Source organism: Podarcis tiliguerta, assembly GCF_965153285.1.
Source record: "Podarcis tiliguerta genome assembly, chromosome: 4".
NCBI classification, from domain to species: Eukaryota; Metazoa; Chordata; class Lepidosauria; order Squamata; family Lacertidae; genus Podarcis; species Podarcis tiliguerta.
This window is the reverse complement of record NC_139537.1, coordinates 79,729,285-79,757,152: the sequence shown is the minus strand read 5'-3', so window position 1 is coordinate 79,757,152 and position 27,868 is coordinate 79,729,285. Positions and strand designations below refer to the sequence as shown.

At 43.1% G+C, this 27,868-nt stretch overlaps 1 protein-coding gene across 4 annotated transcripts in view; it reads left to right on the top strand.

The window, feature by feature from the left end:
* The first annotated feature begins 2,157 nt into the window (after positions 1-2,157).
* TPP2 (tripeptidyl peptidase 2) overlaps positions 2,158-27,868 on the top strand; it is a 44,188-nt gene continuing 18,477 nt past the window's right edge. For all 4 annotated transcript variants that reach the window (XR_014510433.1, XM_083437590.1, XM_083437589.1 and 1 more), the window contains exons 1-18: positions 2,158-2,515; positions 6,799-6,927; positions 9,753-9,848; positions 11,100-11,204; positions 11,780-11,904; positions 13,183-13,346; positions 14,005-14,159; positions 15,218-15,294; positions 18,871-18,998; positions 19,140-19,239; positions 20,546-20,694; positions 20,854-20,969; positions 22,719-22,887; positions 23,083-23,240; positions 24,921-24,997; positions 25,666-25,772; positions 26,351-26,505; positions 27,190-27,306. Coding sequence is in view for 3 of the 4 variants with exons in the window: in XM_083437590.1 (XP_083293716.1) it covers positions 2,351-2,515; positions 6,799-6,927; positions 9,753-9,848; positions 11,100-11,204; positions 11,780-11,904; positions 13,183-13,346; positions 14,005-14,159; positions 15,218-15,294; positions 18,871-18,998; positions 19,140-19,239; positions 20,546-20,694; positions 20,854-20,969; positions 22,719-22,887; positions 23,083-23,240; positions 24,921-24,997; positions 25,666-25,772; positions 26,351-26,505; positions 27,190-27,306 (2,292 nt within the window). In the remaining variant the exon portion in view is untranslated. The remainder of the gene's footprint in view (positions 2,516-6,798; positions 6,928-9,752; positions 9,849-11,099; positions 11,205-11,779; positions 11,905-13,182; positions 13,347-14,004; positions 14,160-15,217; positions 15,295-18,870; positions 18,999-19,139; positions 19,240-20,545; positions 20,695-20,853; positions 20,970-22,718; positions 22,888-23,082; positions 23,241-24,920; positions 24,998-25,665; positions 25,773-26,350; positions 26,506-27,189; positions 27,307-27,868) is intronic.

Below are 27,868 nucleotides of genomic sequence, written 5' to 3'. Positions count from 1 at the left end.
CCTGAACTAGGGGAAACTTTGTAAACATCTTTGCTCCTCTGTGCCTCTCAAATCACAAGTCATGTTGATCAGCAACCTGAGTGAGGAACTCTTATCCTCATTATTGTATGCTGCTTCAGATATACTGTAAGCAGACAGGATTTCTGTTAGTAGACAAGGTAAATATTTGCATCAAGCATGGAACAGGCTGAGCCATTATTACAAAGACCTGTAAAACTACTGGCTCATATGGATCCAAAGGTTTTGCTGCACAAGCAGAAAGCATTTCGCTCAAGCAACACAGGTTCACTGTACACTAATGCTCACCGCACCTCAAAAAGCTGCTTCTGAGGATTTTGGGTGCTTCCATAACAACACAGGATGCAGTGCAGGCTATGTAGCAAATACAGGGAATTGTGAAAATAGGGAACTCACCTTGAAGGCATAGAAGTGCTTTCTGCTCATGCAAGACTGCTTTAGATAAAAGCCCTTGTGTTTAATTTTGTCCAATCTACTTTAAAATTAATATGGCTTCCAAAATGCTTTAACTAGCAAACCAGCTTGAGCTTGCTTTCCGCCCAGGCATATGGCATTTAAAAGTGTTTTAAGTTTGCATGCTGTTTAATAAACGCAAATAGATTATGCTAACAGGTATTTACGCTGGCAGTCATTAGCACAATGATACGTTGTAACATTCTCAGTTATACTACTACTGTAATTGTGGTTGTTTCCTCAGGAACTCCAGAATAAATAGAAAGCTTAGTATGAAGCCTGTTCTTTTCTTGTTTGTAAACTCAACAAAAGGTGTGAGCTTGCATTTGCCAGGTATCTCATCCATATTTGGTCTAATCTGAGACAAACATACTCTCATTTCATCAACGCAAAGAAGCCTTTCTCTTTTCCGATCCTTTGTCGTGGAGAACTGTAGAATAGCCAACACTCTTGAAGAGGGTCGTAGATACTGTTTCTGGATAGAGAGAATGCCTTATTTCAGCCACAACTTGCTGGAAGAGAGAGGCATGAAGAAGAAAATAGAAGATGCTGTCAGAAACCCTAAACGCACCGCATTTTTTCAGCCTGAACTTGCCAGAACTCAGTTCTAGTATCTCTCAGGTGGGTGCCATTGCCATTATACAAGAACAAGGGGTGTGTTCATCATGAGTTCTGGAATCTCTTTTTCTAGAGAAATAGCACTGTACAGTGGTACCTCGGGTTACAGACCTTCAGGTTACGGACTCCGCTAACCCAGAAACAGTACCTCGGGTTAAGAACTTTGCTTCAGGATGAGAACAGAAATCGTGCTCCGGCGGCACGGCAGCAGCGAGTGTCCCCATTATCTAAAGTGGTGCTTCAGGTTAAGAACAGTTTCAGGTTAAGAACAGACCTCCAGAACGAATTAAGTTCTTAACCCAAGGTGCCACTGTATGTGTATAGGTTTGTATGTATATATATATTTCAATATAATAATTATATTTCAATGTAATAATTATAATAATTTATTAATTAAACCTCGGCCATCTGGCTGGGCTTCCCCATATGTATGTGTGTATATTCTATATATAAAAATTTCTATGCTATGCTATGCTATACTTAGTACTACTATATACTGAATTGGTTAAATGTTTCTTTGATTGTCCTTGAATCTTCCTGCCACACCAGTGTGGCTCATTTTGAGATGCTTTGGAGCATCTGCAGATAACCATACGGTGGCAAAAGAAAATTTTGGACGGGTAGTTCTTTCAGGGGGGGTAAAAAAAGGTCTAAAAAGGTCTAAAGCTTTCGCTGGAAAAAATAAAGAAAGTAAAATAAATGCCAACGCCTTCAAAGAGGTAGCTGTAATAATCCCTTTATTGCATCTTCTCACTGGACAACTTCGGCGGAATGTTTTCCTGCGATGTTTATGCTTTTCCGGGAAGGGTGGGGCTTTAGGGCCACATGTTTCCTGCGTTTAAAAACCAATTTCAACATAAAACGCCAGAGCCAATAAAAGGGCAAAAGGCGGGAAGGGCGGGCGCTGCTCGCCGCTTTTATCAAGCGCCGGGTTCTCCCTCCCCTATTGGACCAATCGGCTCCGCGAGTTCTCCTCGCGCTGCAACCTGAGTGGCTGCACGCCGGCTCGCAGCTGCCGCCCCGCCCCGGCTCGATAATCTACATAAGCCTCTGCAGGGCGCATGTAGCACCTGATAGCCGCGCTTTCATTGGCCGGAGTGGGGGGCATTGCGCATGCGCCTGACGCGAACAGAAGCCTCACGCCCGGCTCGCGTCGAGTCAGTGACGTCACCCGGTCCGGCGCCGGCGTCGCGTGCGTGCCCGGTCACTCTCCTCTCGCCTTCTCTGTCTCTCGCTTTCTCTCTCTCTCTGCTCATCCAACATGGCGGCGGCGGCCGGTGAGGAGCAGTACCCTTTCCAAGGGCTTCTTCCCAAGAAAGAGACCGGCGCTGCCTCCTTCCTGTCCCGGTACCCGGAGTATGACGGGCGGGGAGTGCTCCTGGCCGTCCTAGACACGGGCGTGGACCCCGGAGCGCCAGGCATGCAGGTGAGGCAGCACGGGCGGGGTGGGTAGTGTTGCCTAGCGGTGAGAGCAGGGACCCCCATCTCTTCCTTGCGGGATGGGGGGTGGGGGAGAGATTTGGGAAGAGGAGATTGAGCCACTCCTGTTGTGGGGATTTGGATAGCAGTGGAGGGAAAACAGAAAATATTGGGAAATAGGTATTATTATTTTTTAATCACCCATAATAATAATAATGTAATTTTATTTATATCCCGCCCTCTCCAGCAACAGTACAGTAAAATAATAAAATCATTTCATTATAAAATTAATGAGACTTAAGTGGCAGAATGGTAGGTGTATTCATCTGGAGAAAGCCTTAAAGGGTATGAGAGGAGTCCTACTGGGGCAGATGCTTTTTCCCACCCTGGCCAGCCAGATGGTTATGGGAAGCAGGTTGGTGGTGGGAAAATAGAGCCTTATCTTGCTGTTTTCAGAGGCACGCTGTCTCCGCGAAGTGCACGTATAACCACTACGGCTTGCAGCTGCTCCTAGGCTCGTGGCAATTATTTTTAAAGCTTGGCAGACTTGTTGTGTTGCGAGTAGCTTGCAAATGTTCGCAGGGAATCCTTTTAAAGGGCAAAGATAAAGGGAGAATGGTTCTTGTGCATAGAAAGTGTTAGTTGAAGCGGGTGAGTGTGTTAAAAAAACGATGGCAAGGCGGTTATGGACCAGGTTTGACAAGAGAGCCTATGCGTGTGGTCTTATATTGTAGGAGAGCATCCTTGTTTTTGTGTTGTACAGAAGATGACAGTGAAACTTGTGGTGCATTGAAAATGTCCAAGCTGAAAGATGTTAGTTCTTCTTTCCGGTGCTTTTGTCTCTGAGCCTTTGTTCCAAATTATGCATCGATTGATGCTGTCACACGTCTCTGCTTACTTACAGGTTTTGTTGTTTTTGGTTAAATAATACTACTAATCTTCACTGCAACTTATTCATACAGAATTGTGGTAGTTCATTATAGAAAGGAGAGATTTTATTAAGATAGAGTTGATAGAAGGAATAGCTCTCTTCAAGTTCTGACTGCGCTTGGTCAAGGAAAGCCACCTAAGTATAGTTAAATTCAAGGTAGAACAGATTTACGAAAGGTCAGAGGAGCTACATTTCAGAAGCACTTGCCTTACGGTATGTGGTCCTTCAAACTCACATCATTACTGACGGTTGGTCACACTGACTAGGACTGATGGGAATTGAGTCCAACAAGAACTGGAGAGCCACAGGTTTCTGATTTATGGTTTAAAGCAATTACCGGTACATGTTGGAATAATAAAAGTAGCACTTATTATTTGTCCATACGTGTTAATGATAGGTTGCTGGTAGGTTAATGGTAGGTTGCTGTGATAAATTGTTCACGGTGGAAAAAAGCAAACCAGTTATGCCATACTAGGCATTTGGCTTAGGTTTATTGACTTTGATTATATTTACCTAGCAAGTTTTTTGATAATCAGATTTTAATCACCAGGGAGTACCTTGATTTTTAATGGACAGGAGGAGGAAGGAGGCCATTAATTTTGTTTGAAGTGTGGGTGCATCACATGCTAAATGTTTATTACCCTTCTCAAATCAAATTAAAGCTAGTGGCACACTGCTGCCCCATTTTAAGCACAATTAAATCTTATTGATTTAAGTGTGGCTAACTGTGTGCATAATTATGGCTATTGTCTCTTACAGTAGTACTGCAAGTAGAAATGTAGCCTGTCTGCTTAAAAGTAAGCCTTCTAGCAAGCATATGAATTTACATAAACTTCTTTGGTTGGTCTTTCCCCCCCAAGATCCAGGTATATTTTCTTTTGAAGCAAATAGCACTGATAGGCATGTTTCTTGTCCAGCATATAGAATCATAGAATCATAGAGTTGGAAGAGACCACAAGGGCCATCGAGTCCAACCCCCATATATTGAATGCATAACAGTCAACATTCTCCCTAAGGCTTTTGTTCTATAAGTAAGTGTAGGTACTTCACTTCACTAGAGATAATATCCCTTTCTCTAGTAAGTCCTCCTTAAATGGTAAAACATTTTGACACTGTTTGTAAGGATGCACATTTTTGACAAGAGTTGGACCTGTCATAAAGTTAATGGAACTAAAATGGCTTCTGATTAAATTGACTGGGTTGGCTTTTCTCACAAGACTGGAGAGATGAAAACAGGCTCTGGTAATCTTCTGGAGATGCTATGAAGCATGACGTGAATGACTAGGGAGGTTGGGAGGGAATTAAGCTTAATGTAATTGTATTGTTAAATTTTGCCTCTGGGAGAACTTGTTCTTCATCAGTTAACTAGTTATTCAAAGTATAGTTGCTGTGTTTGGGGTGTTATAATTGCTCACAGTTCATAAATAAGATCAACCATCTGAGTTAATTGAGAAAGTTAGTCTTGCATGTTTGCATTCCTTAGTGTAGAAACACTCAGTAGAAACTTTGTTGAAAAACAGTTTCCTGACGGATTGAAACATGAAGTACAAGCGCAACTGTTGCCATCCTCAGAACTAAAACTTATGGGATTCCAGCTGCTTTCTGTTATTTATTGTCTATTTATTTATTTTGTATACTGCCCTTCCTTGATCTCAGAGCAGTTTACAAGATTAAAATGCAAGATAAAAGCACAAAACACATTATAAAAATGCACTAACACACGTTCACACACACACACCAATGGCCCCCACTCTGCCCACCCTTTCCCACAAACACATTTAAAAGGGTGTAGGACGTTAATCATCCAAAAGGCCTGATTGAAAAGAAACATTTTTGCCTGGCGTTTAAAGGTGTATAATGAAGGTGCCAGCCGAACCTCCCTGGGGAAATGATCACAGGGTCCAGGTAGTATCATATGGAGAGATGTGGCCCATCTTCCATCCAGGCTGGAACATTGCTAGAATTTTGATAGCTGGGTTCTTGATGTTTGGCTTCTTCTATATATTACGGGGGGGGGGGGGGGGAGAGATAGCTGCTGGCTGTTGCGTGAATTGTTGGCGCTGCTCCTGACTCTCCATTGTGAATGTGAGCATAGCCAGTCTCACCCTTGCTTCATGTGTACTTATTTCAGTATAGGTGCTGGAGGGTTTTCACATTGGGCTGATCAATTGCAGACTCGGAGAGGTTTGGCACGAAGGCTGAATTATTTCCTGTCCTTCTGAAATGGGGCAATTATATGTTTGCTCCTGCAATGTATTTTGCCTTGTGATCTTATCATTTCCTCTTAAGATCTGCCCCTGTCTTGTCACATCCACCCACATGTCCTTCCATACAGCTGTTGTTTGTGACAGTATCCTGTTTGTCTGCTTCTCCCTGTGTTGTATCACTTCCTATTGCATCCCACACTCCTTATCCTTATCTCTAACCATCTCTCTCTCTCTCTCTCTCTCTTTTTTTTAAAAAAGAAACACTTTTGAGATGGATGTGCGATTTGACAATCTTAGTGTTCCTAATTGGTATTCCAGGGATAAATACCTTATGGGTGCCATCTTTGAATATTTTTTGGCCAGACATTTATACTATTTTAATCTATTATATGAACTTGTCTCCTTCCTGAGGTCATCACCGAAGGACATCTTAAGAGTTCCATCTATGACAATCATCCATTCATGTTACCTTCATTCGAATGGCCTCCTTTTTATATAAAAAGGGGCAGGCTTTCTGTTAGCCCGCAGAGCAGTTTCTGTGGCAGAGAAACAACCTCTTCCAAAGCCCTAGCTGACATAAGGTTGGTTGTGCAGGAGGGATTTTCCTTCTCTCTGCCCCTCATTGAGCCATTGAAAACTCCCTCTTGTTGACAGCAGTGGGAGGGGAAATAGCTGCACCATCTCCAGGGATGGCATATTTTTTGTTTGGTTTTGTGGGGATACATTGGGGAAACAACAGGGTAGACACAGTGATCAGCATCCCCTCAGTTGCCCTCTTGGGAGCTTGGGATTGTTCCCTTTGCCTGTTTTTAATCTTCATGCTAATTAAGTTGAAGCTATTACACTTATTTTGCTGCAGTTATCTGGAAGATGCTTTTATTGAATATGTGTTTATCATACTGTGTTTGCGCTCTTTTAAATCAAATTTGTACTGTTGGAACATCGTTATTCTATCCTGCCACAGCTCACAATATAATATATTTTTAAAAAATTAATGCAGATAACTGCTTTAGGAAACAGCTTGTTCCACTCCAAGCAGAAGATGCACTGCACTGCGTAGGACATACATTTTTTTCAAGAGTTTATGTGTCTATGGAGCATTTATAGTGCAATTATTTGTATCTCCTAATTTTTTATTATTATTATTTTCAGATTACAACTGATGGGAAACCTAAGATAATTGACATAATAGATACAACAGGCAGTGGTGATGTAAACACTTCAACTGTTGTAGAACCAAAAGATGGAGAAATCATTGGTCTTTCAGGAAGAACTCTGAAGGTAAAGGTTATTTTGAATTAAAGTTGGTGGCTTCTTCTGGGTCATCCTTTGGTTGAAAAATCCAAGATACTCTGTTTAAATGTGAGAGGAGGTTATGGATTTGAAGCACGGGCAAAGTACTCTCCAGCTGTATATACAGCAAGACGATCAGTAATCTCAAAACACTTTCAAAGTCCTAGTTGCACTCCTAACATTTAGTTATACTTAAGTATTTATAAAAATTGCATTGGGGGAATACAAGAGAAGAGAAGAAGAAGAGTTTGGATTTGATATCCCGCCTTTCACTCCCTTTAAGGAGTCTCAAAGCGGTTAACATTCTCCTTTCCCTTCCTCCCCCACAACAAACACTCTGTGAGGTGAGTGGGGCTGAGAGACTTCAGAGAAGTGTGACTAGCCCGAGGTCACCCAGCAGCTGCATGTGGAGGAGTGGAGACGCAAACCCGGTTCACCAGATTATGAGACTACCGCTCTTAACCACTACACCACACTGGCTCTCCTAGTTCTTGTCTGTCTGAAGGAATGCCTTCTATAGTGTGCGCTGAAATCACCCAGAGAGGTTGCTTTACAGCTGCCCCTCTTCGTAGGTGGTCATAGGTCATCACAGTGACAGTGCACCAGTTGGGGAACTAGCCTGCCTAAGGTGCTTGTTTGTCTCCTTACTGGCTTTCAACTAGCAGCTGAAAGCTTTTCTTTTCAAATCGTTTCTTAATTGAATATAGACTCAATCCGGACTGTTTGCCTTTTAAATTCCGTTGCTTTTGTATGCTGCATATGTTTGCTTTTGTGTTCCGTTGTAAACTGCCCGTGGAACTTTTCTGTTTATAATAATTCCCGCAAATTAACAGCATACATAGAGATTGGCTCACTCAGAATGCGGCACACACAAGTTGATACTTGATATTTATACGGAGGCTTGTGGAAAGATTTCAGAGTCTACATGGGAGCCAGATTCTTAAGACATTGTAGCTGTTCTAAATCCCCACTTCAAGATTTTACAAGCCCTGATAGCTTGGCCCTGGTGATTTACTTGTTTATTCAGTGCAGGCCTGTGGTTGCAGTCCAGAGAATGGACTGGCAGGAGTGAACCCGTGTACACTGAGATATTGCTTGCTGTTTTCACTGAACTGTTCCCACTGCCAGAGAAACAAGCTACTTTTTAAAAGAGCAGCTTCCCCCTTTGACACAAGAAACTGCAGTTCATCAAGAAAAGCTAAGGCTTTGTGGATTGTTTTCTTTCTCATATTTATTTATTTATTCATTGCATCCCATCTTAGTTCATTTCCTCTTTGTCTTCCATAGTAAAAGGTCAGCCTATTGGGTAATTTGCTGCTATGTTGAGGCCTAGAGTCTTCAAAGGCCTTGTTTGACTGGCACCAGAGTAGTAAACTCTTAAGATGAAGAGAATATCCTCATGTTTGCCAGTAACACTCAAGGGTGCTCTGTAGCCATGCACTTTAGACTTCTCTGGTGGCATTGTCAAGTTTTGCAACCTAATGCTATGCATGTTTACTTGGAAGGTCAGTGGGTTGAAGCCGGTGGTGTCACTCAGTTGATGACAAGACTTCCAACAGGAGAATAGGGAGGGGTTAATTTTTAGTGATTTCCCCTCCCTCCCCGTCTGCTGTGGAAGGCTACTTATCCTGCAGCAATTGGGAAAACTACAGAGGGGAAGGGGAAATAGTTAAAAATTGCTTCTCTCCCCATTTTGTGATGGAACCCTTGCTGTCAGCTGGGTGACACAATTAGATATCACCTTATGAATTACCTCCTGTATCAGTCCTACCCAGAGTAGGCCCATTGAAAGTAGCGGACATGAGTAACTTACGTCCATTAATTTCAGTCGGTTTGAGTATAACTTAGTTGGATGCAACCCAAAATCTACAGCTTCAGTCATCTTCTTAATGTATTTTTATAACATCATTATTTTTATTATTTATTAAAATTCTATGCCACCCCTCATCTGAGGATCACTGAATGATTTACAATATAAAAACGGGAGAAATACCATGGTAACAAACAAAAACTACCCCCCCCCCCCAGTTTAAAAGGCCATAGGTTGTTTAATTAGCCAATGGCCTGCAAGAAAATGAATGTTTTTGCCTGATGCCAGGCAGGCCTCGCTGGGGAGAGCGTTCTCATGTTGCTTTCGTCCAAACCTCATCTGGAGGAGGCACCCAAAGAAGGGCCTCAGATGATGATCACAGAGTCCAGGTAGGTTCATATTGAGAGAGGTCATCCTTGAGGTATTGAGCCATTTCGGGCTTTATAGGGCAAAACCAGCACTTTGAATTGGACCCAGAAACTGATTGGCAGCCAGTGCAGTGGGGCAGGATTGGCATTATATGCTCAAACCATCTTTCACCAGTGAGCAACCTGATCTCCTAATTCCGCACCAGCTGAAGTTTCCGAACTATCATCAGAGGCAGCCCCACGAACAACATGTTGTAGTAATCTGGCAATGGTCATACAAGGCGACCAAAGCAATGTACCTATAAAAGAGACAAGCGTTCCTGTAGCTGTATAACAGAGAATATAAATTTGATTGTGAAAGAACTGAGAATAGGCTGGGCGTTAATTAATATTCTTTGAATTTTGTTGCACAATACTAATCTTCTTATTTCTTAAGTCCTTTCCATGCATCCCAGGGGTAAGCCCAATTGAACGCATTAGACTTAGTTGGATGTACAGTATATAGGCATATGCATAGGATTTGGCTGTGAACAGGTTTAGCAGTTCACCATTCTTATTGTATATATTTTGTGCATGGACACTGAGGTGGATAGAATGGACAAAATATGTAGATTCCTAAATTCTATCTTTTTCAGATCCCAACAGACTGGGTAAATCCTTCAGGAACATATCACATTGGCTTAAAAAATGGTTATGACTTCTACCCTAAAGCTCTCAAGGAAAGAATACAGGTAATTCTTTGCATCTTCATTTTTAAAGTCTTTAATTTGTATACAGGCTCTCTTTTTACACCAAATTATGCTGTGGGTAAAAGCCTCAGTGCCTAGGGCTTGCCGATCGAAAGGTCGGCGGTTCAAATCCCCGCGGCGGGGTGCGCTCCCGTTGTTCGGTCCCAGCGCCTGCCAACCTAGCAGTTCGAAAGCACTCTCGGGTGCAAGTAGATAAATAGGGACAGCTTACTAGCGGGAAGGTAAACGGCGTTTCCGTGTGCGGCTCTGGCTCGCCAGAGCAGCAATGTCACGCTGGCCACGTGACCCGGAAGTGTCTCCGGACAGCGCTGGCCCCCGGCCTCTTGAGTGAGATGGGCGCACAACCCTAGAGTCTGTCAAGACTGGCCCGTAAGGGGCAGGGGTACCTTTACCTTTTTTATGCTGCAAAAGTAGCAACAGTGCATTAGATTTGTTTATTTGTATCTACACACCCAAACATTGTAGAACAAAAGTTTCACAGTACAAAAGTAGCGCATAATAGAAATTATGTTTAGCCTGAAACATAAACAAAAAATGCTGAATTTCCCTGGCAGATCTCAACATGCCCATTTAAAAAGTGGGAAAAATTGTTGCTCTTTTAGCAAATATTCAAATAAAATGAAGTAGGTTGGAATAAAACAGTTTTATTAAAGTTATGTAAAATTTAAAAGCCTGAAAACAGTGGAATAAGCCTTAGGTTACAATCCAAAGCCCCAGTTTGCTGGGTGATGGTTTCATAGGGCAACGGTTTCCCTCTAACTTGCCCAAAACAACTCTCCTGGCCTCTACCTGTTGATAGATTCCCACTGGAGGTAGCCTGCAGAAAGTCCCAAAACAGAACATTCTGGGGAAGTAGCTGAGCTGGCCCTGGGATTCAATGGATTTTTAGTTGACCTTATTGCCATCACTTTGCTCTGCTAGCCCAAACTAGAGAGGAGTGGTTTTGCTTCTCCCCTTTTTTCTCCAATAGGCATGAGTGGTGGGCATGTAGCACCAGTTGTACCGCTGTGTCATTCCCTGATATTTCCCACCCAGAGTTAGGATTGCTCTGTTAGACTCTCATGCTCCCTCCTGCCCTTCTGTGCTATGATTTCCCCTATTCCTTCCTAGTTGGCCAATGTTTCAACCCGCAAAGTGCATGGCATGCAAGCCAGCCATTTTGGCACAAACCCTTTTTCCCATTTGAGTGTGAAAAGATGTCATTGTTAAAATTCAGTATATTATCTCTTGCAGAAAGAACGCAAGGAAAAGCTTTGGGATCCTGTTCACAGATTGGTGCTTGCGGAAGCCTGCAGGAAACAAGATGAGTTTGAAGCTGCTCACAGCTCTCCATCGCAGGTGACTATTTTAGAACGAACTCCCCTAAGAAACATTGTTCTGTGTGACAAGCAGATTTCCACTCACACAACAGAACGTCACACAAAGGGAGGGTCCCCCTCAAGCTTCTAGAACAGATTTTGGAGTTTGAAGAGGGAGGAAGAAAGGGATGTCTTGTTTCATGGGTGGAAGTCCATTCTGTTTGTGTCCAGCCACCCTTGCATAAGACCTTGTGATCCATTTTGTAATAATCTACACACAGGTACCTAACTTCCACCTTTCTCTGCAGGCTTCATCTGCACTGCATCGTGCAGATGAGGTTTTGCCTTCTGTCTTGGGCTATGACGCTCCGTTGCGCATGGCATATGCTTATGTGGCTGTAATTCGGGTCTAGCTGTACGTAAGCAATCTGTTCAGATATAACTGGTTGCAGAAAAAGGGGAGGAGAGCAAAGATCTCATTCAGTATGAATAGGCTGCATCTTCATTTGTAATTTATGCCCTCAGCTCCCACTGAAGCGAGTGATACGCACATGGCACAGCTGAATCCGGGCATCATTGCGTTAGCATGCTTTATGACAAATTCTCATCTTTCAGGAAAGCAAATTGATGAAGGAAGAGCTTCAGAGTCAAGTGGAGTTGCTGAATTCTTTTGAGAAAAAATACAGTGATCCTGGCCCTGTATATGACTGCTTGGTGTGGCATGATGGTGAAACTTGGAGGTAATTTTTTTTTATACGTATTGTCCCTAACCTTATCTGATATTTTGAAGCCGAGGGAAACCAAAATGATTAATGGGATGGAGACACCCTCCAATAAGGAAAGTTTACAGCGTTTGGACAGAGAAGTGTTTTCTTCCTTTCTCATGACGCCAGAACTCAAAGCTATCCAGTGAAACTGAATGTTAGAAGATTTAGGGCAAACAAATGAAAGTAGCTTAGAAGCAGGGGTGAAGGACCTGTAGCCGTCAAGGTGTTGTTGGACTACAGTTACCATCAGTGCAGCCAGCTCAGTCAGTGGTTGGGGATGGTAAAGTCTTAATGACATCAGGAGGGCCACAAGTTAGTCACCCCTTCTTTGAAGCCTGACCACTAACTGGGCCAAATGTCACCCTGCCCAGGACTACTGCCACTTACTTGGGTGCCAGTTTTTAAGATTAATCAGCTGGAGTGAAAATAGTTCCATGTAGGAGGTGCCTGATGTTGCTGATCTTTTAGCAGAGGGGATGAAGTGAGCCACCCTCATCTCTTCCACTGAGGTACACAGCTGGAACAGCGGCTACCAAGTGACAGGGGGTATGCTGGATGTTTACTAGGGGCCTGTGCGTTACCAATGTTTATTTTCACAAATAAAGCAGTTTGGGAACTGGCTCTTCAGTCCTGCCTAGAGCTGCTGTACAACCGGTGAGGCACAAAAAAACTAAATACCGTATTTTCCGGCGTATAAGACGAATGGGTGTATAAGACGACCCCCAACTTTTCCAGAGTTTGGGATATACTTGCCATATAAGACTACACCTCTTCCAACACACACCAAATAAAAATTAAAAAACCAGTCTCCAGTCCGGCTCGGAAATCCGCTCCACTTCCCAGTGGCCGGGGGGCTTCTGGGGTCAATTTTCAAGCATATTTCTCCTTCATCTAGAGAGCTTGGTGTTCTCTGATTTAATTTGCTGTCGTTTTATCCTTTGGTGGGGAGTTGCTGCAGGAGCTGCTGCTGTAGCCGGCGTATAAGACGACCCCCGACCTTTGATAAGATTTTCCTGGGTTAAAAAGTAGTCTTATACACCAGAAAATACAGTAGTGTGTTTTGGTTCAGGCAACGTGGCTCATTGGGAAGCCCTAAACTGATGAACTCTTTCATTTGTGGAATCAGGTTCATAAACTTGGGAACCACTGCATGTATTGGAATGGCAGGATATTAATTACCCTTTTTGGATAGTTCAATACAAGAAAAGAAAACTGTTAACTTGCAAGGTGTGTATATGTTCTTTTCTCTAGAGCTTGTATAGATTCAAGTGAAACTGGTGACTTTTCTAACTGCACAGTTTTACGCAACTACAAGGAAGGTCAAGAATTTGGATCGTTTGGCACGTCGGAGATGTTGAATTACTCTGTCAATATCTATGATGAAGGGAACTTGCTCTCGATTGTCACCAGTGGAGGTAAGCTTAATCATCCAGAAACAATTCTTCAGTGTCCTTCATTTTCTTCCTTTTCTAAATGTATAGTTTGCTCTGTTTGGAAGGCTAATGTTTCAGATAAATTAGATAAGATAAAAGGGAGGAGCCGTTGTGTTAACATTCAGTTTCAAAGGTCATTCCATAAGTGGTAGGACGTGCTCACAGGCAGATCTACAAAAAGTCTGAGCCTATTTTAATCACTCCAATGCAATACCTGAGTGAAGAGCTCCACTGATGTGGTTGCAGTTTGTCACATTGCATGGACAACCTTCACAACACAATAACACATGGAACTACACATTCATGATTTTCTGTGAACTGCCGTTAGGCCTCTGGTTATAGGGCAGTATATAAATTCAAAATAAATGAATGAATAATCACGAGCATTTATATAGCTGCACACATGAACCAAAGCAGTCTATGAAAGATGAGCATTGCCACCTTTGGAGCCCGTTTGCAGAACAGCTATCCGGAATGCCTTTCCCAGTGCAATTGTCATGCTGAATGTTACATCAAAGGTCACATTGAAAGGGCTTTGTCAGCATTGCTTTGTAAGTGGTGGTAAGGAAAGCTGTATACCCAAACTTGTATGAAAAAAGTGGTTCCGCTCTTTTGATGTGCATTGTCTTTATTCTTTCAGGAGCACATGGGACACATGTTGCTAGCATAGCTGCTGGGTATTTTCCAGATGAACCAGATCGTAACGGGGTGGCCCCTGGTGCACAAATTCTCGCAATTAAGATTGGTGATACGAGATTAAGCACCATGGAAACTGGCACTGGCCTTATCAGAGCTGTAAGTATTGGCAGAGTTTTTACATGGAAGATTGTAGAATCATAGGATTGACAAGGATCATCTAGGCCAATTCCCTGCCATTCAGGAATCTTGCCCAGGGTGGGACTTGAACCTCAGCTATCTAAGACAACACTAGTGCATGTTATGTGTCAATGTGTTTTTGGAGGGGAGTGCAGGTAGAATTTTGTTCATTAAATTTTGTTCCAGTTGTCCATGAAATTCCCCTTTACTTCAAGGGAACAGTAGTTCTTTGGAAATGAAAAAGTGCACACTTGCTTTCAGAGTACCACTGCCAAGCGATTAGCATGAGTGTACATAGCAATCGGCTAAAAATAATTCTGAGCGGTCACTAGTGGCAAAGAGTGAAAGGTCACACACATTTTAATTTAAACAAGAGATAACCAGCTGCTTCAATTAAATCCTCCTCAGACAAGCTGCCTGAGGATCACACGCACACACTATTTATATTAAGCATTTTTGCCCCATTCTTCGGTCGAAAGGCTGCTGGAGTAGCTTAGTGGAAAAATATGACCCTGCACATTGACCGAGGAGGAGTCGTTCATCTAATCAGGTCTCCTCTTCCTGCCATCTGCTGAAAGAGCTGTGTCATAACCACCTACCAAAAACTTTAAAGATGTTGAGTCAGACACACCTTTGTAAGAAGGCAGACCTGCCACCAAAAAGACCCTTGCTTGGGTCCCCACACCATGGGATCATCAAGGGGGTAATAATAATAAGCTGCTGCTGCTTCTTCTTCCTCTTCTTCTTCTTCTTCTTCCTCCTCTTCTTCTTCTTCTTCTTCTTCTTCTTCTTCTTCTTCTTCTTCTTCTTCTTCTACCCCACCCATCTGGCTGAGTTTCCCCAGCCACTCTGGGCAGCTCCCAGTCGAGTGTTAAAACAATACAACATTAAATATTAAAAACTACCCTAAACAGGGATCTGCTTCTTAAAAGTTGTATGTTATCCTAGTAAAAATGCCAGTTAGCAATATCGTGCAAGCAGACAGTGCGACAGTATGCATTGTGGTTTAAGCGTTTCAATTCTCTTAACTTCAACAGATGATAGAAATAATAAAATATAAGTGTGACCTTGTCAACTACAGCTACGGAGAGGCAACTCACTGGCCAAATGCTGGGTGAGTAGACTACGTTTTTATGACCCTTACTTTGTTCCGTCGTGGGTAGCCAGCTCCAGTATCCGAGAGATGGGTTTTCAACTTTCATCTACCCGAGTGTCTCTTGATTTGCACGTGGTTCAAGCGAGTCTTGTTGTGCCCCAGATCACTGACCGATTCTGCTTTCAAAGCCTAGGACATAGGTAGGCAAACTAAGGCTGGGGGCCGGATCCGGCCTGTGGACAGTCCGGGAATCAGCATGTTTTTACATGAGTAGAATGTGTGTTTTTATTTAAAATGCATCTCTGGGTTATTTGTGAGGCATAGGAAATCGTTCCCCCCCCAAAAAAAAAGTCCGGCTCCCCACAAGGTCTCAGGGACAGTAGACCAGCCCCCTGCTGAAAAAGTTTGCTGACCCCTAGCCTAGGAGCTGGGAAGAGATGGAGGCTCTTTGAAGAGGCAGCCACTGCAAAGCAGTGTGTGTAACATGAAGGAAACAAAGTAATGGGGGCATGGTGGGGGTAGCCAGCAGGACCCAGGAGTCATTCATTTAATGTGGCAGCACTTCTGCTTTGGAACACAGTGTCCTCTTTTAAATACTTGCTGAGAACTATTCTGTTTCAGTGGGCCTATTCAGACATGTGATCTGGACACTTATCTATTTTCCCCGTTTGTTTTACAGTTAATATAGGGATGCGGGTGGCACTGTTGGTTAAACCACAGAGCCTAGGACTTGCCAATCAGAAGGTCGGCGGTTCGAATCCCCGCGACGGGGTGAGCTCCCGTTGCTCGGTCCCTGCTCCCGCCAACCTAGCAGTTCAAAAGTGCAAGTAGATAAATAGGTACCGCTCCGGTGGGAAGGTAAACGGCGTTTCTGTGGCTGCTCTGGCTCGCCAGAAGCGGCTTAGTCATGCTGGCCGCATGCCCCGGAAGCTGTACACCGGCTCCCTCAGCCAATAAAGTGAGATGAGCGCCACAACCCCAGAGTCAGCCACGACTGGACCTGATGGTCAGGGGTCCCTTTACCTTTACCTTTTAACACTTAATATATACGTTTATCTTTTATTTTGTATTTTTTTATCATAGAGGTGTTTGCTGCCTTGGACTCCTTAGGAGGAATATAAATTCAATAAATAATAAATAAATAAATCTAAGTTGCTAGCTTAGTGTTTCTCCAACTTGGGTTCCCATGTGACAGACTGGTTGGACGCAGAGGAATGGTGGGAAGAACCACCTGGGGAAGCCCCAAGGAAAGAAGGCTGAGAGCCTGGGGAGTAGCAGTGGGACAAAGATGAGTGGTCAAAGAAGGGACTGGGAGGAGGTGTCGGAAGCTGGAGAAGTAACAGGGTTTGGTGAGTGGGGGGAGTCTGTGGCAGAGAGAAGTCCAGAATCAGGCAGAAGCTGAAGAGGGAGGCCAAGAGGCAGAGATGAGTCTGGCTAGTGAAGAAGCAGAAATGTCTCTCCCTCCTTCAACAAGCTCCCTTCCCCACTGGTCTCCCAGAACCAGGAGAGGCATGAAAAGGGCAGAGGAAAAGTTAGCTTCGCACAGGCACAGTCTCACATGGCTTGGGGAAAGCCCTGGAGAGGAGGGGACTTAGGCAGCTGTGGGTAGGTGGGGGCCTTCAGGCCTGGCAACTGCTTCATGGGGGCAAGACTTGCCAGAGATGAGTTGCTGTGCTCATTAGGTCTGACATTCCGGTGCAGATCCACTTTTTGCTAATAAAGAGTTAACTCCAACTTGCTAAGAGTGCTGGCTCACTCTTCACCTTAGGGACGTGGGTGGCGCTGTGGGTTAAACCACAGAGCCTAGACTTGCTGATCAGAAGGTCGGTGGTTTGAATCCCCATGACGGGTGAGCTCCCGTTGCTCTGTCCCTGCTCCTGCCAACCTAGCAGTTCGAAAGCAGGTCAAAATGCAAGTAGATAAATAGGTACTGCTCCTGCGGGAAGGTAAATGGCGTTTCCATGCGCTGCTCTGGTTTGCCAGAAGTGGCTTAGTCATGCTGGCCACATGACCCTGTACGCCGGCTCCCTCGGCCAATAAAGCGAGATTAGTACCGCAACCCCAGAGTCGGCCATGACTGGACCTAATGGTCAGGGGTCCCTTTACCTTTACATTCTTCTCATGGGACTACAACTCCCATCATCCCTAGCTAGCAGGACCAGTGGTCAAGGATGATGGCGGTTGTAGTCCAACAACAGCTGGAGACTCAAGTTTGAGAAACAATGTGCTAGCTCATAATTTTAAAGGGAGGCACTACAGGAAGTTATCAGGTGAAGACAGTGTACTAGATTTTCCAGTCAGATATGTTGGCCACCTACAGATACTTGGGGGGCGGGGAACTGAGGGCACTGGGTTATTGCGGTCATCCAGGGCAGTATGTAGAAGGGTTGTTGCTTGCAGCGGGGATGGGCAGATCGTAGATTGGGAATTGCTGGTTGATTGCTCTCTGGCTGATGTACAGTAAATTGGCAAATGCTCCTGGCTCCTCTTTTCTTTTTTAAGAATAGCAAGCACCAGACAATTTTTCCACCTAATTTAGAAATTGCTCGGCTCAACAAGTGCTCAGCGACACCCTGTTCCTTAATTCGAAGTGCATGCATTTCAAGCTCTGGTTGGTAGATCTTGGGGGTTCTAGCAGAAAAGCGAAAGTAGGTCTGAAGAGTCTGCCCATGGGGCTGTTGAAGGAGGACACAGTTGCCCTGTGACTTGGAGGGTTTTAAAAATATATTTTGCTTTTGCTTTTTTGCGCAGAAGTGAAAAGCGCACACTAATGCAGAATTTGACATTATAACATTTTCTTGCCAAGTGATCCACAGCTTTAGTTTTGGATCAACTCCCACACTCTAATCAAGGCATTTTGGGATGGGAGGCACCTTTGTGTGTGTTTTTCCGGACAACCTGAGGAACGGTCTGTTTGACTACATTCCCGAATGCTTTAGATTAATAAGGCAGGGTGCTCATCCGTTACCGCTTTTCTTGAAACGGCCCTCTTTCTCTTGGTAGCCCTGGCCTTTCTGCATCCATACAGTGATGCCACAGAGCTGCGTAAGTGGCATCCGCTGCCAAGAAGTGGGCAGTATGTTGCAAATAGTAAACGGCTTTAGGCTGCAGCGTGCAGAGATCTTTCGTTGACAGTTTAAATGGTTTTACTGAAGGAATTTCATAGATAACAAAGGGTACATACAACATCTCTGTTCTCAGTTGATAGAGATCTTTCTATAGGTCATTCACATTCATTTAGTGTGAGATGCTGCTGTCATAGACATGGGGTGGAATGAATCAGGGAGAGACGGAGGGGAAGAAAAATGATTTTTCCATTCTTTTGCTTCATGTATGTGCAGAGTTTTTGTGTCAGCATCATGAGGATAGGTTCTTTGTAAGTTTGTTTTGGTGGTGTGAGCAGTTGGAGATTAAATCGCTTAGCAGTTCCATTTATCATAAAGTGGTATAGGAATGTTTTTAAATAAATAAACAGGAATGTGTTCAATGAAAACTGTCCAGCTCTGCCTATGAGCATTTTTCACAGGAGGGGCAGAAGACAAGCAGAAAGGGCACTTGCTCAACCTTTTTCTTTCTTTCTTGCAACTCTTCTAGGAGAATATGTGAAGTTATAAATGAAGCTGTATGGAAACACAATGTAATCTATGTTTCAAGCGCTGGGAACAATGGTCCTTGCCTGTCAACAGTTGGCTGCCCAGGTGGAACTACATCTAGTGTGATTGGCAAGTATTTTTATTACTATATTTCTAATTACATAGCAATTCTGAAAATGGAAAGAAACCAATATTTTATTGAGGCTAGGAATAGGTTTGGTGAAAAGACCTTGTATTCTCAACCCCTTCATCTGCCAAATAACATTCCAGGTGTTGGTGCTTACGTATCACCTGATATGATGGTTGCTGAGTATTCCTTGCGAGAGAAACTTCCTGCAAATCAGTACACTTGGTCATCTCGAGGGCCTAGGTAAGTGATATATAGATTCATGAGCTCATATGAGGCATCACATTATTTGACAAAATCTGCCTGAAAGTAAAGGGGAAATGTGGTTTTAAAAAACCTCGCTGATCTCTGGGACCTATATTGATGTAATAGGAATGATAGTTTTGCAGCTTCCTGCTTATCGTAGTGAAAAATAGATGCTGAGCTTTGAAATGTCAAATGCTGCAAGGTGGTCATGAGCAGAATAAGCAACACAGCCCAAGAAACCTTGTGTAATTTATCTATCAGTTGCAAGATCAGGCCTTTTTCTTTTTTTCAAATTTCCAATACTTTGTCAAGAGCCTAGTGAGTAGAAAGAATCAAATCCTAATTGATTTTATTCAGAGAAGGGTTTGAGAAAAGACATTACTCCAGAAGAGAGGAACGGGATGAGAAGATAAAGGGTTTCAGGTAGTGGGTAGATGCAGGCAACCATTTACCAAGTGGTAACTTAGTATAATAAATAACAAGAATAAAATATTTATTGTATGCCACCCATCAGACTGGGTTGCCCCAGCCACTCTGGGCAGCTTCCAACAAAATACAAAGGGACAAAACAAAGCATCAAACATTAAAAGCTTACAACTTGGCAAAGTAGTTGTTTCCTCCTGTCAAGTAGTGAGCATCCGTAGCTGAGTAGCATAAAGTTCTGGCTTCAATTTCCAGTTAAAGGTTCCCAATAAACAGTGGCTAGGAAAGATCTCAGCCTTGTATGCTAGAGAGCCTCTTGCCAGTTAGTGGACATTTGGACTATGTATGTAAACCAAAAGTAGCTCCATATGCTCAGATGAAGTGTGTGTTGCCAGGTGTACATATCCTTTTGTAAGTGGATTAAAAAACTGGATAAAAAAATCAAGAGAGAAGAGATAGGTGACCATTTCCCCCCCCATTGCTGGACAATATAGATGGTCAGTATCAAGTGATTGTATGCACACCATGCAAAGTCACTGCATGGTAGGCTGTCATCTATATTACTGTGGCGTGTTGATGGATTAGCATTCATGTATTTAGGATTCTCTTACGGGAGTCGGATTTTGCATGGTTTCGTCTGTGTATAACTCTAAAAGAGGAATGATTGAACAGCTTATGACAGGCTTCCTCAACCTCAGCCCTCCAGATGTTTTGAGACTACAGTTCCCATCATCCCTGACCACTGGTCCTGCTAGCTAGGGATCATGGGAGTTGTAGGCCAAAAACATCTGGAGGGCCGAGGCTGAGGAAGCCTGGCTTATGAAGTAACAGGTGGGTTGTTAATTAACTCTACTTTTGCTCTATTTTCTATTAATTTCAGTACCGATGGAGCACTGGGAGTAAGCATCAGCGCACCTGGAGGCGCTATTGCCTCTGTCCCTAACTGGACATTACGAGGGACACAGCTCATGAATGGCACATCAATGTCTTCACCGAACGCATGTGGTGGCATTGCCTTGGTACTATCAGGTAATGTGGACCACCACTGTTTAAAGCAAGGTTCATTTGGCTTAAAGCAAAAGAGTGTTTCATAATGTGCAAGAAATTCATTTGATAATGAAGATTCGCTTGTGAGGAGCATTTCTCTTATTGCTGTCAATGAATTACCCACCCTTTTCTCTGTTACAGGACTTAAAGCTAATGATGTGCGCTACACTGTTCATTCGGTCAGGAGAGCGCTGGAAAATACTGCGGTGAAGGTGGAAAACATACAAGTGTTTGCCCAAGGACATGGTGTTATTCAGGTAATTACAAGCTGGAGTGCAAATAAACATAGTCATCAATACTGCCTCAACAGTCTTTTAGGTCAGCTGAAGAACAAATCTACTTGTTGATCAACAAATGTAGCCCTGGTGTTCCACTCCAGTATTTGAGGTTTAGCATAAAAAAATTTCTGTACCAGACAACTCCTAGTTTTTATTGAACTACTTCCTATATTTCTTCCTTGTTTTCAGTTGGCTCTCATTCAAACCTAATGGCTTACCAGACAATACTGAAGCTGCAAACTAAGTGCTAAAACAAATGCTTAAAACCAATGCTTGAGGCAAGAGGCGATGCCTGATATACATTTTTTATTTTTTATTTTATTTATTGAATTTATACCCCCAGGTCTAAGAGCGGTTCACAGAATAAAATGAAGATATAAAACCACAAAATACATAATAAAATAAAAACAGCAACCCAATACCACCACCACCACCCTGCCACAAAAAACACATTTTAAAATGGCATAGGATGTAAATTGGATTAACCAAAGGCCTGGTTAAAAAGGAACGTTTTTGCCTGGTGCCTAAAGGTGTATAATGAAGGTGCCATGTGAACTTACCTGTCCATAGACAGGGAGCCACTGCAGAGAAGGCCAGTTCATGTGTTGCCACCCTCTGAACCTCTCAAGGAGGAGGCACACGAAGGAGGGCCTCAGAAAATGATCTCAGGAGCCAGGTAGGTTCATATGGGAAGAGACAGTCCTTGAGGTATTGCGGTCCTGAGCTGTTTAAGTGGCTCCTTTTATTTCCTCATAACCTGTTTTATTCGTTGCTCTTTTCATTGTTCTTTTGATACCAGTTATTTGATTGCAATCCTATGCACATTTAGTGGGAGTAAATCCCATTGAACACCGGCTTAGCAAAGATCCCCTGTTGTGGAAGTTTGTCTGCTGGGTTTCTCACATAGCTTGGCATATGGTGTTATTGCTTATCCTTATATCCTGCTTTTGAAAGAGCATGCTGCTGAATACCCACAAAAACACTATTTCAAATACGATAATTTGAAATCCAACCAGATTTGAAAGAGATAGGAGAAAGTGATCACACGATAAAGTATAAACATCTTCTGCAGTGCCAGCTTAGCTGAGAAGGTCCTCCTAAAAGGAAGAAGAAGAAGAGTTTGGATTTGATATCCCGCCTTTCACTCCCTTTAAGGAGTCTCAAAGCGGCTAACATTTTCCTTTCCCTTCCTCCCCCACAACAAACACTCTGTGAGGTGAGTGGGGCTGAGAGACTTCAAAGAAATGTGACTGGCCCAAGGTCACCCAGCAGCTGCATGTGGAGGAGCGGAGACGCGAACCCGGTTCCCCAGATTACGTGACTACTGCTCTTAACCACTACACCATACTGGCTCTAAAAGGGAATATCTTCATCCCTTTTCTAATAGGGTGAAATGAGCTGTCCATGTGTTTTCGCTGCTGGGTCTCTCTTGGCAAGGGCCTCTGTCAGGGAAATTGATTTACTGAAAACATTTCCCCTTGCCTTTGAACTGTTGGGCACTTTTTCTTCTTTAGAAAGACTGTGGCACATTTTGAAGACGTTCCGTGCTTTCCTGCCAAGCTGGAAAGAGCCTTGCCCCATGGAAACGCTACGAAGGGCGCTGAATTACCACTTTTAAGCCGACAGGGGCATGAAAGTCATAAATAAATAAATGATGATGATTTTCTTGGGCTTCCACATTTTCAGTTAATTCCCATTTGATTTCCTTCCCCGCCCTTCTCTCAATAGGTTGATAAAGCCTATGACTACCTCATCCAGAACTCAACATTTGCTGACAACATAGGCTTCACCATTACTGTTGGCAACAACCGTGGAATCTACCTCAGAGATCCTGCCCAGGTAGCTGTGCCTTCTGACCATGGTGTTGGCATAGAGCCCTTCTTCCCTGAAAACACAGGTAGGAAAGATGCAGCGATAGTAAATATTTTCACGGCTGAACAAAGGGGAAAGTATGGGCTTATGTTTAAGTTTGCCATAAAATCACAAGAAAACTTTTAAATTTAAAAATCCCTTGTGTTTATAATTTCTTCCTAATTAAAACAGCTTCAGATGGATGGAGTAAAATCCTTAACTTTGCACATTCTTCTTCCAGACAACGCTGACAGGATATCTCTCCAGCTTCATTTAGCTTTAACTTCAAATGCATCCTGGGTTCAGTGCCCTACTCATCTGGAGCTCATGAACCAATGTAGACATATTAACATTCGCGTGGATCCACGTGGCCTGCGAGAAGGAGTTCACTATACAGAGGTATTCTCTCTCTTTTTTTTTTTTTGCAAATTATATTTTATTAGTTTTCAAAAAAATTAATGAATTTACATCCAATGAATACAGTTGAATACAAATGTAAAGTTGACTTCCTGCTCTGTTGGTTGGTGGGGTTTTTTTTGCAGGGGTTTCCCTTCTTCCCCCTTCTTGTAGCAATTTAAGTAAATCCCTTTACTTAAAATTGTTTAACATTATATCTTGTATTATTTTCATTTATCCTTTTCCATCGGCCGTTCATATTTCATTTAGTGCTCGTAACTATAACATGTTTCTGATAAATTCCATATAATTACTCTTCACTGGCCTTTTTAGTCTTGGGATGTAAACTTTCCACCAGTTTGGGTTGGGCTCTTGACAATCATTTGATGGAGCAAGCGTCCTCCGCAAACCACCCCCTGTAGCACTGGCAAGAGGACAGTAACAAAGCTCAGCTTGAATTGCTCCAAGGGGCTGTTTGCAGAGGTAAGGTTTCAGAGAGGCGATTCCTTCAGTCTTCTGCAGATAAGATTTGGGGCAGAGTGGGGAAATTTAGGAACAGTGTTCAAGAAGCATTGTGAATCAGTTTGAACTAACAAGCCCTAGGCCAGGGGTGATGTCACGGGACTGCCAGGGAATGCCTTTGAGGAGCGGGAACAGGCAGAGGGAGACAGAGAGGAAGTGACGGATGGGGAAGAGGGAGAGACCCATGAGGCGGAAAGGCTCTCCGATGCTGAAGCAGAGCCCCAGCACCGCATAGGAAGTTCAGGAACAGACGGTGAGCCTGTGCCGTCTGCACAGGAGAGGAGAGGGTTAAAACGGAGGGAGGAGAGACGTCCCATGAAACTTCCCCGCCTTTTCTGTTGGAGGAGAAACCAGAGAAGACCACTCTCCGAATCTGAACCAGACGATTCGGACACATGATTGTAATATGCTGCTTGTACATATATAAAATAAAGAACTGTAAATATCTATGAGTGAGCAGAGGTGCTTATTGTGAAGAGCATACACAAGCCATCACAGGTAGGCAACCTAAGGCCCATGGGCCGGATGCGGCCCAATTGCCTTCTCAATCTGGCCCGCAGACGGCCTGGGAATCAGTGTGTTTTTCATGAGTAGAATGTGTCCTTTTATTTAAAATGCACCTCTGGGTTATTTGTGGGCCTGCCTTGTGTTTTTACATGAGTAGAATGTGTACTTTTATTTAAAATGCATCTCTGGGTTATTTGTGGGGCATAGGAATTCCTTCTTTCCCCCCAAAAAAATATAGTCCAGCCCTCCACATGGTCTGAGAAATGGTGGACCGGCCCACGGCTGCAAAAGGTTGCTGACCCCTGCCCTAAGCTGTCAAAAATTACGTGCATTTGTTCACAAGGTGAAAGGGAAACAGATTGGTGTGTGTTCATTACAGGACTATATTTAATGTGTTAGGGCAAAGGTGGCCAACACACTTGTCTTCTAGAAGTTTGTGCAGCTCCCATTGACTCTTCTAGCTGGGGCTGAATGGAGTTGTAGTCCTACAGAATGTGGAGGCCACCTTGTTGGCTATGCCTGCGGTACAGTTACAGAGTTCCAGGAAGTATAATTGTAAAAGATTCATACATGGCAGCTTATCAGTATCTTCAAAGGACTGAGACTTGTTTTTAAATGCAAGGCCTAATTTTATTGCATTTTCAACTTTTTTAGGTGTGTGGTTATGAAATATCTATGCCTAACGCAGGCCCCCTCTTTAGAATTCCAGTGACTGTTGTTATACCAGCAAGGTAAGTGACATTATTTTTTTTTAACGTCTTGCAATGCTTTATTGAAAAGAGTGAGCACTAGCATAGATCACAGGCTAGAAAGCAGGACAACAAGTTTCCAGGCTCTGACATGGACTCATTGTTAGCATTTTGAGAAGTCGCTTACCATCCCATCTATGCAATGGGAATCATTTACAACACAGTAAGGAACTCTCTATAAATTGGTAGTAGTGACAGTACATAAGAACTCTTGCTAAATCAAACTCTCTAGCCCAGCATCTAATTTTCAAAGTAGCCTTCCCTTAGTGTATGTCTGCAGTATCTGATATTCAATAGTAGCAGCAGCAGTGATGTCTCCTGTTTGTGTTATACACATCTAACGCTCAGGAAAGTATAATGATTTTCCACTTTAAAGGAGCCTTTAGTTATCATTGAGGGTCCAGTTTCCTGTCAGTGTGGATCTTGATTATTAGTCAAGGGTAAATATGTAAGCATTAGAAGGTATCTTAAACCAATTGCTCTGATCAGAGCCTCGTTTTTCTAAAAGAGAGAGAGAGAGATGCTTTTCCTCCATTTGTGAGCTGCGTGAATTGTTGACTCTAGACATCTTTAAAATACCTTGCATATTCCGACCTGTAACCCTCCCCATAAGGATTTTTGCACTTTCTAAACTTTTCCTCTCTTCACAGAACAGATGAAGCTTCACACTATGATCTCAAGTTCACTGACGTGCATTTTAAACCTGGTCAAATCCAAAGACACTTTGTTGAAGTCCCTTCTGGAGCAACGTGGGCTGGTAAGCCAAATTAGGTAGCAAATTGTCCCCCTGAATTCTTAGGGAACTTAACCCGAATGTATGCTGCCGAAAAGTTATTGTACGGTTTAAGAACTGAGTGTATTTGCATGTCACTTTAAGAGTCCAGATTTTAAGTTGTCGCTGCTTAATTCTGCACCTGGTCAGACTTTGTGTTATACAATACAGTGGTACCTCGCAAGACGAATGCCTCGGAAGACGAAAAACTCGCAAGACGAAAGAGTTTTTCATTTTCTGAGGTGCTTCGCAAGACGGATTTCCCTATGGGCTTGCTTCGCAACACGAAACGTCTTGTGCCTTTTTTTAAAAAACCGCCAATACATTCCTATGGGAAACCGTCAATACACATTGGTGCGTCGCAAGACGAAAAAACTCGTAGAACAAAAAAACTCGCTGAACGAATTAATTTCGTCTTGCGGGGCACCACTGTACTTTAAAAGATAATCAGTGTATCCTTTATCAAGGAATTAAGCACACACTCGGCCTGCTACCTTCAGAGGGGAGTGAGTCAGAGGCCCATAGATCACTGGGACTAAAGCTGTTCCTTTTCTCTTACCTAGAAGTAACAGTATGTTCCTCATCACCTGATGTAACTGCCAAGTTTGTTCTCCATGCGGTTCAACTAGTAAAGCAAAAGGCGTACCGAAGCCATGAGTTCTACAAATTCTCTTCAATACCAGAAAAGGGATCAGTTACTGAAGCTTTTCCTGTCCTAGTAAGTGACCTTGAATTCAAAATATACTTAAGTGCTGCCATATAGAATGCAGTAATAGGCAATGATGACTGGCTGAATATTGTGGTGGTGTTTTTGTTTTGTTTTTCATTGGGGAAAAAATTCTGGCTACTCCTGTAGGCCCCCAACTCCAATGTCAAAAGGGGTTTGTGACCTCCTGACCCCTCCAATTTTATCATTAGAAAATAAGAGAATGCAACTTAATGAATAGTGAATGGTTAAATAAAAGATATAAAATAACTGATCAGAAAGTTGTAAACTGCAATTTTGGCCATGCCCATTTTCATATGCGGCCCCCAAATGGTTGAAAATGGGTCAGTGCTGCTCTCGGCCCAGAAAATGTTCATCTTTCTGCCCTAGATTAACATTATGGGTTCATTTTATGAATAAAGTGGCTAGCCATTTATAGTTTCCCTAATAGAATCTGTGTGGGCTAAATCTGAAGCTGTCTGCCTATGGCAGCCTGTTGTTGCATGACTAAATTAGTAATTAGAGTTGGATAAGAATGGATCCTTTAAGGTAGTTTTGCAGCCAAGGTATTGTTGTTTTTGTTTTTAAGTATTCTGAGCTGCACTGGAATTCTAGTTTTTTTTTGGGGGGGGGGGCTGTTTCGTAAAGAATGAAAGTCAGATATACATCTAAATCTTATTTTTTTCCCCTATGAAGGGTGGAAGAACAATTGAATTTTGCATTGCCCGTTGGTGGGCAAGCCTCAATGATGTCAGCATTGATTACACCCTTTCCTTCCATGGCATAGTTTGCACTGCTTCTCAATTAAACGTTGTGAGTATCATTCTGTGTTGTCTTTATTTTGCTTTATGGTTCATTTAAAGGGTGGGAGAAAATGCTTGGAGTGCTGTGACTTCTTGGTATGAAATTCTGTAGTCGAGGTTTTTTTTTTAAAAAAAATGGAGTGTTATTTTAAAATATGTATAGGTTGCCTTTCTGACTCATCCAAGCCTAGCTGACTCATCGTGGTTGACTTAATTATTTATATGCTCATTCTTCTATCTGAAATGTGTTCAGCATTTTATCGTGACATAAATTATTTGAAAGGTTCATATTCGGAGGCTTTGCCGCCTCTCCTGCTTCATTTGGGGGTTGGGGTTTTTTTGGGTGCTGCTCCCTTTTCTCCCCTTCCTTGCTCTTCTAAATACCCCAACTTTCCTGCTGTCTCACTGGCTTCTGGCTTCCTGACTTCAGAATAACTGAATGTATTTTTAATAAATGTGGTGTGCTTGCATGCCCGTCTCCTTGTAGAACTCCTTGCAATTCTGGGCTGCATCTATAGGAGTATAGCATCTAGATCAAGGGAAGTAATAGTGCCACTGTATTCTGCTCTGGT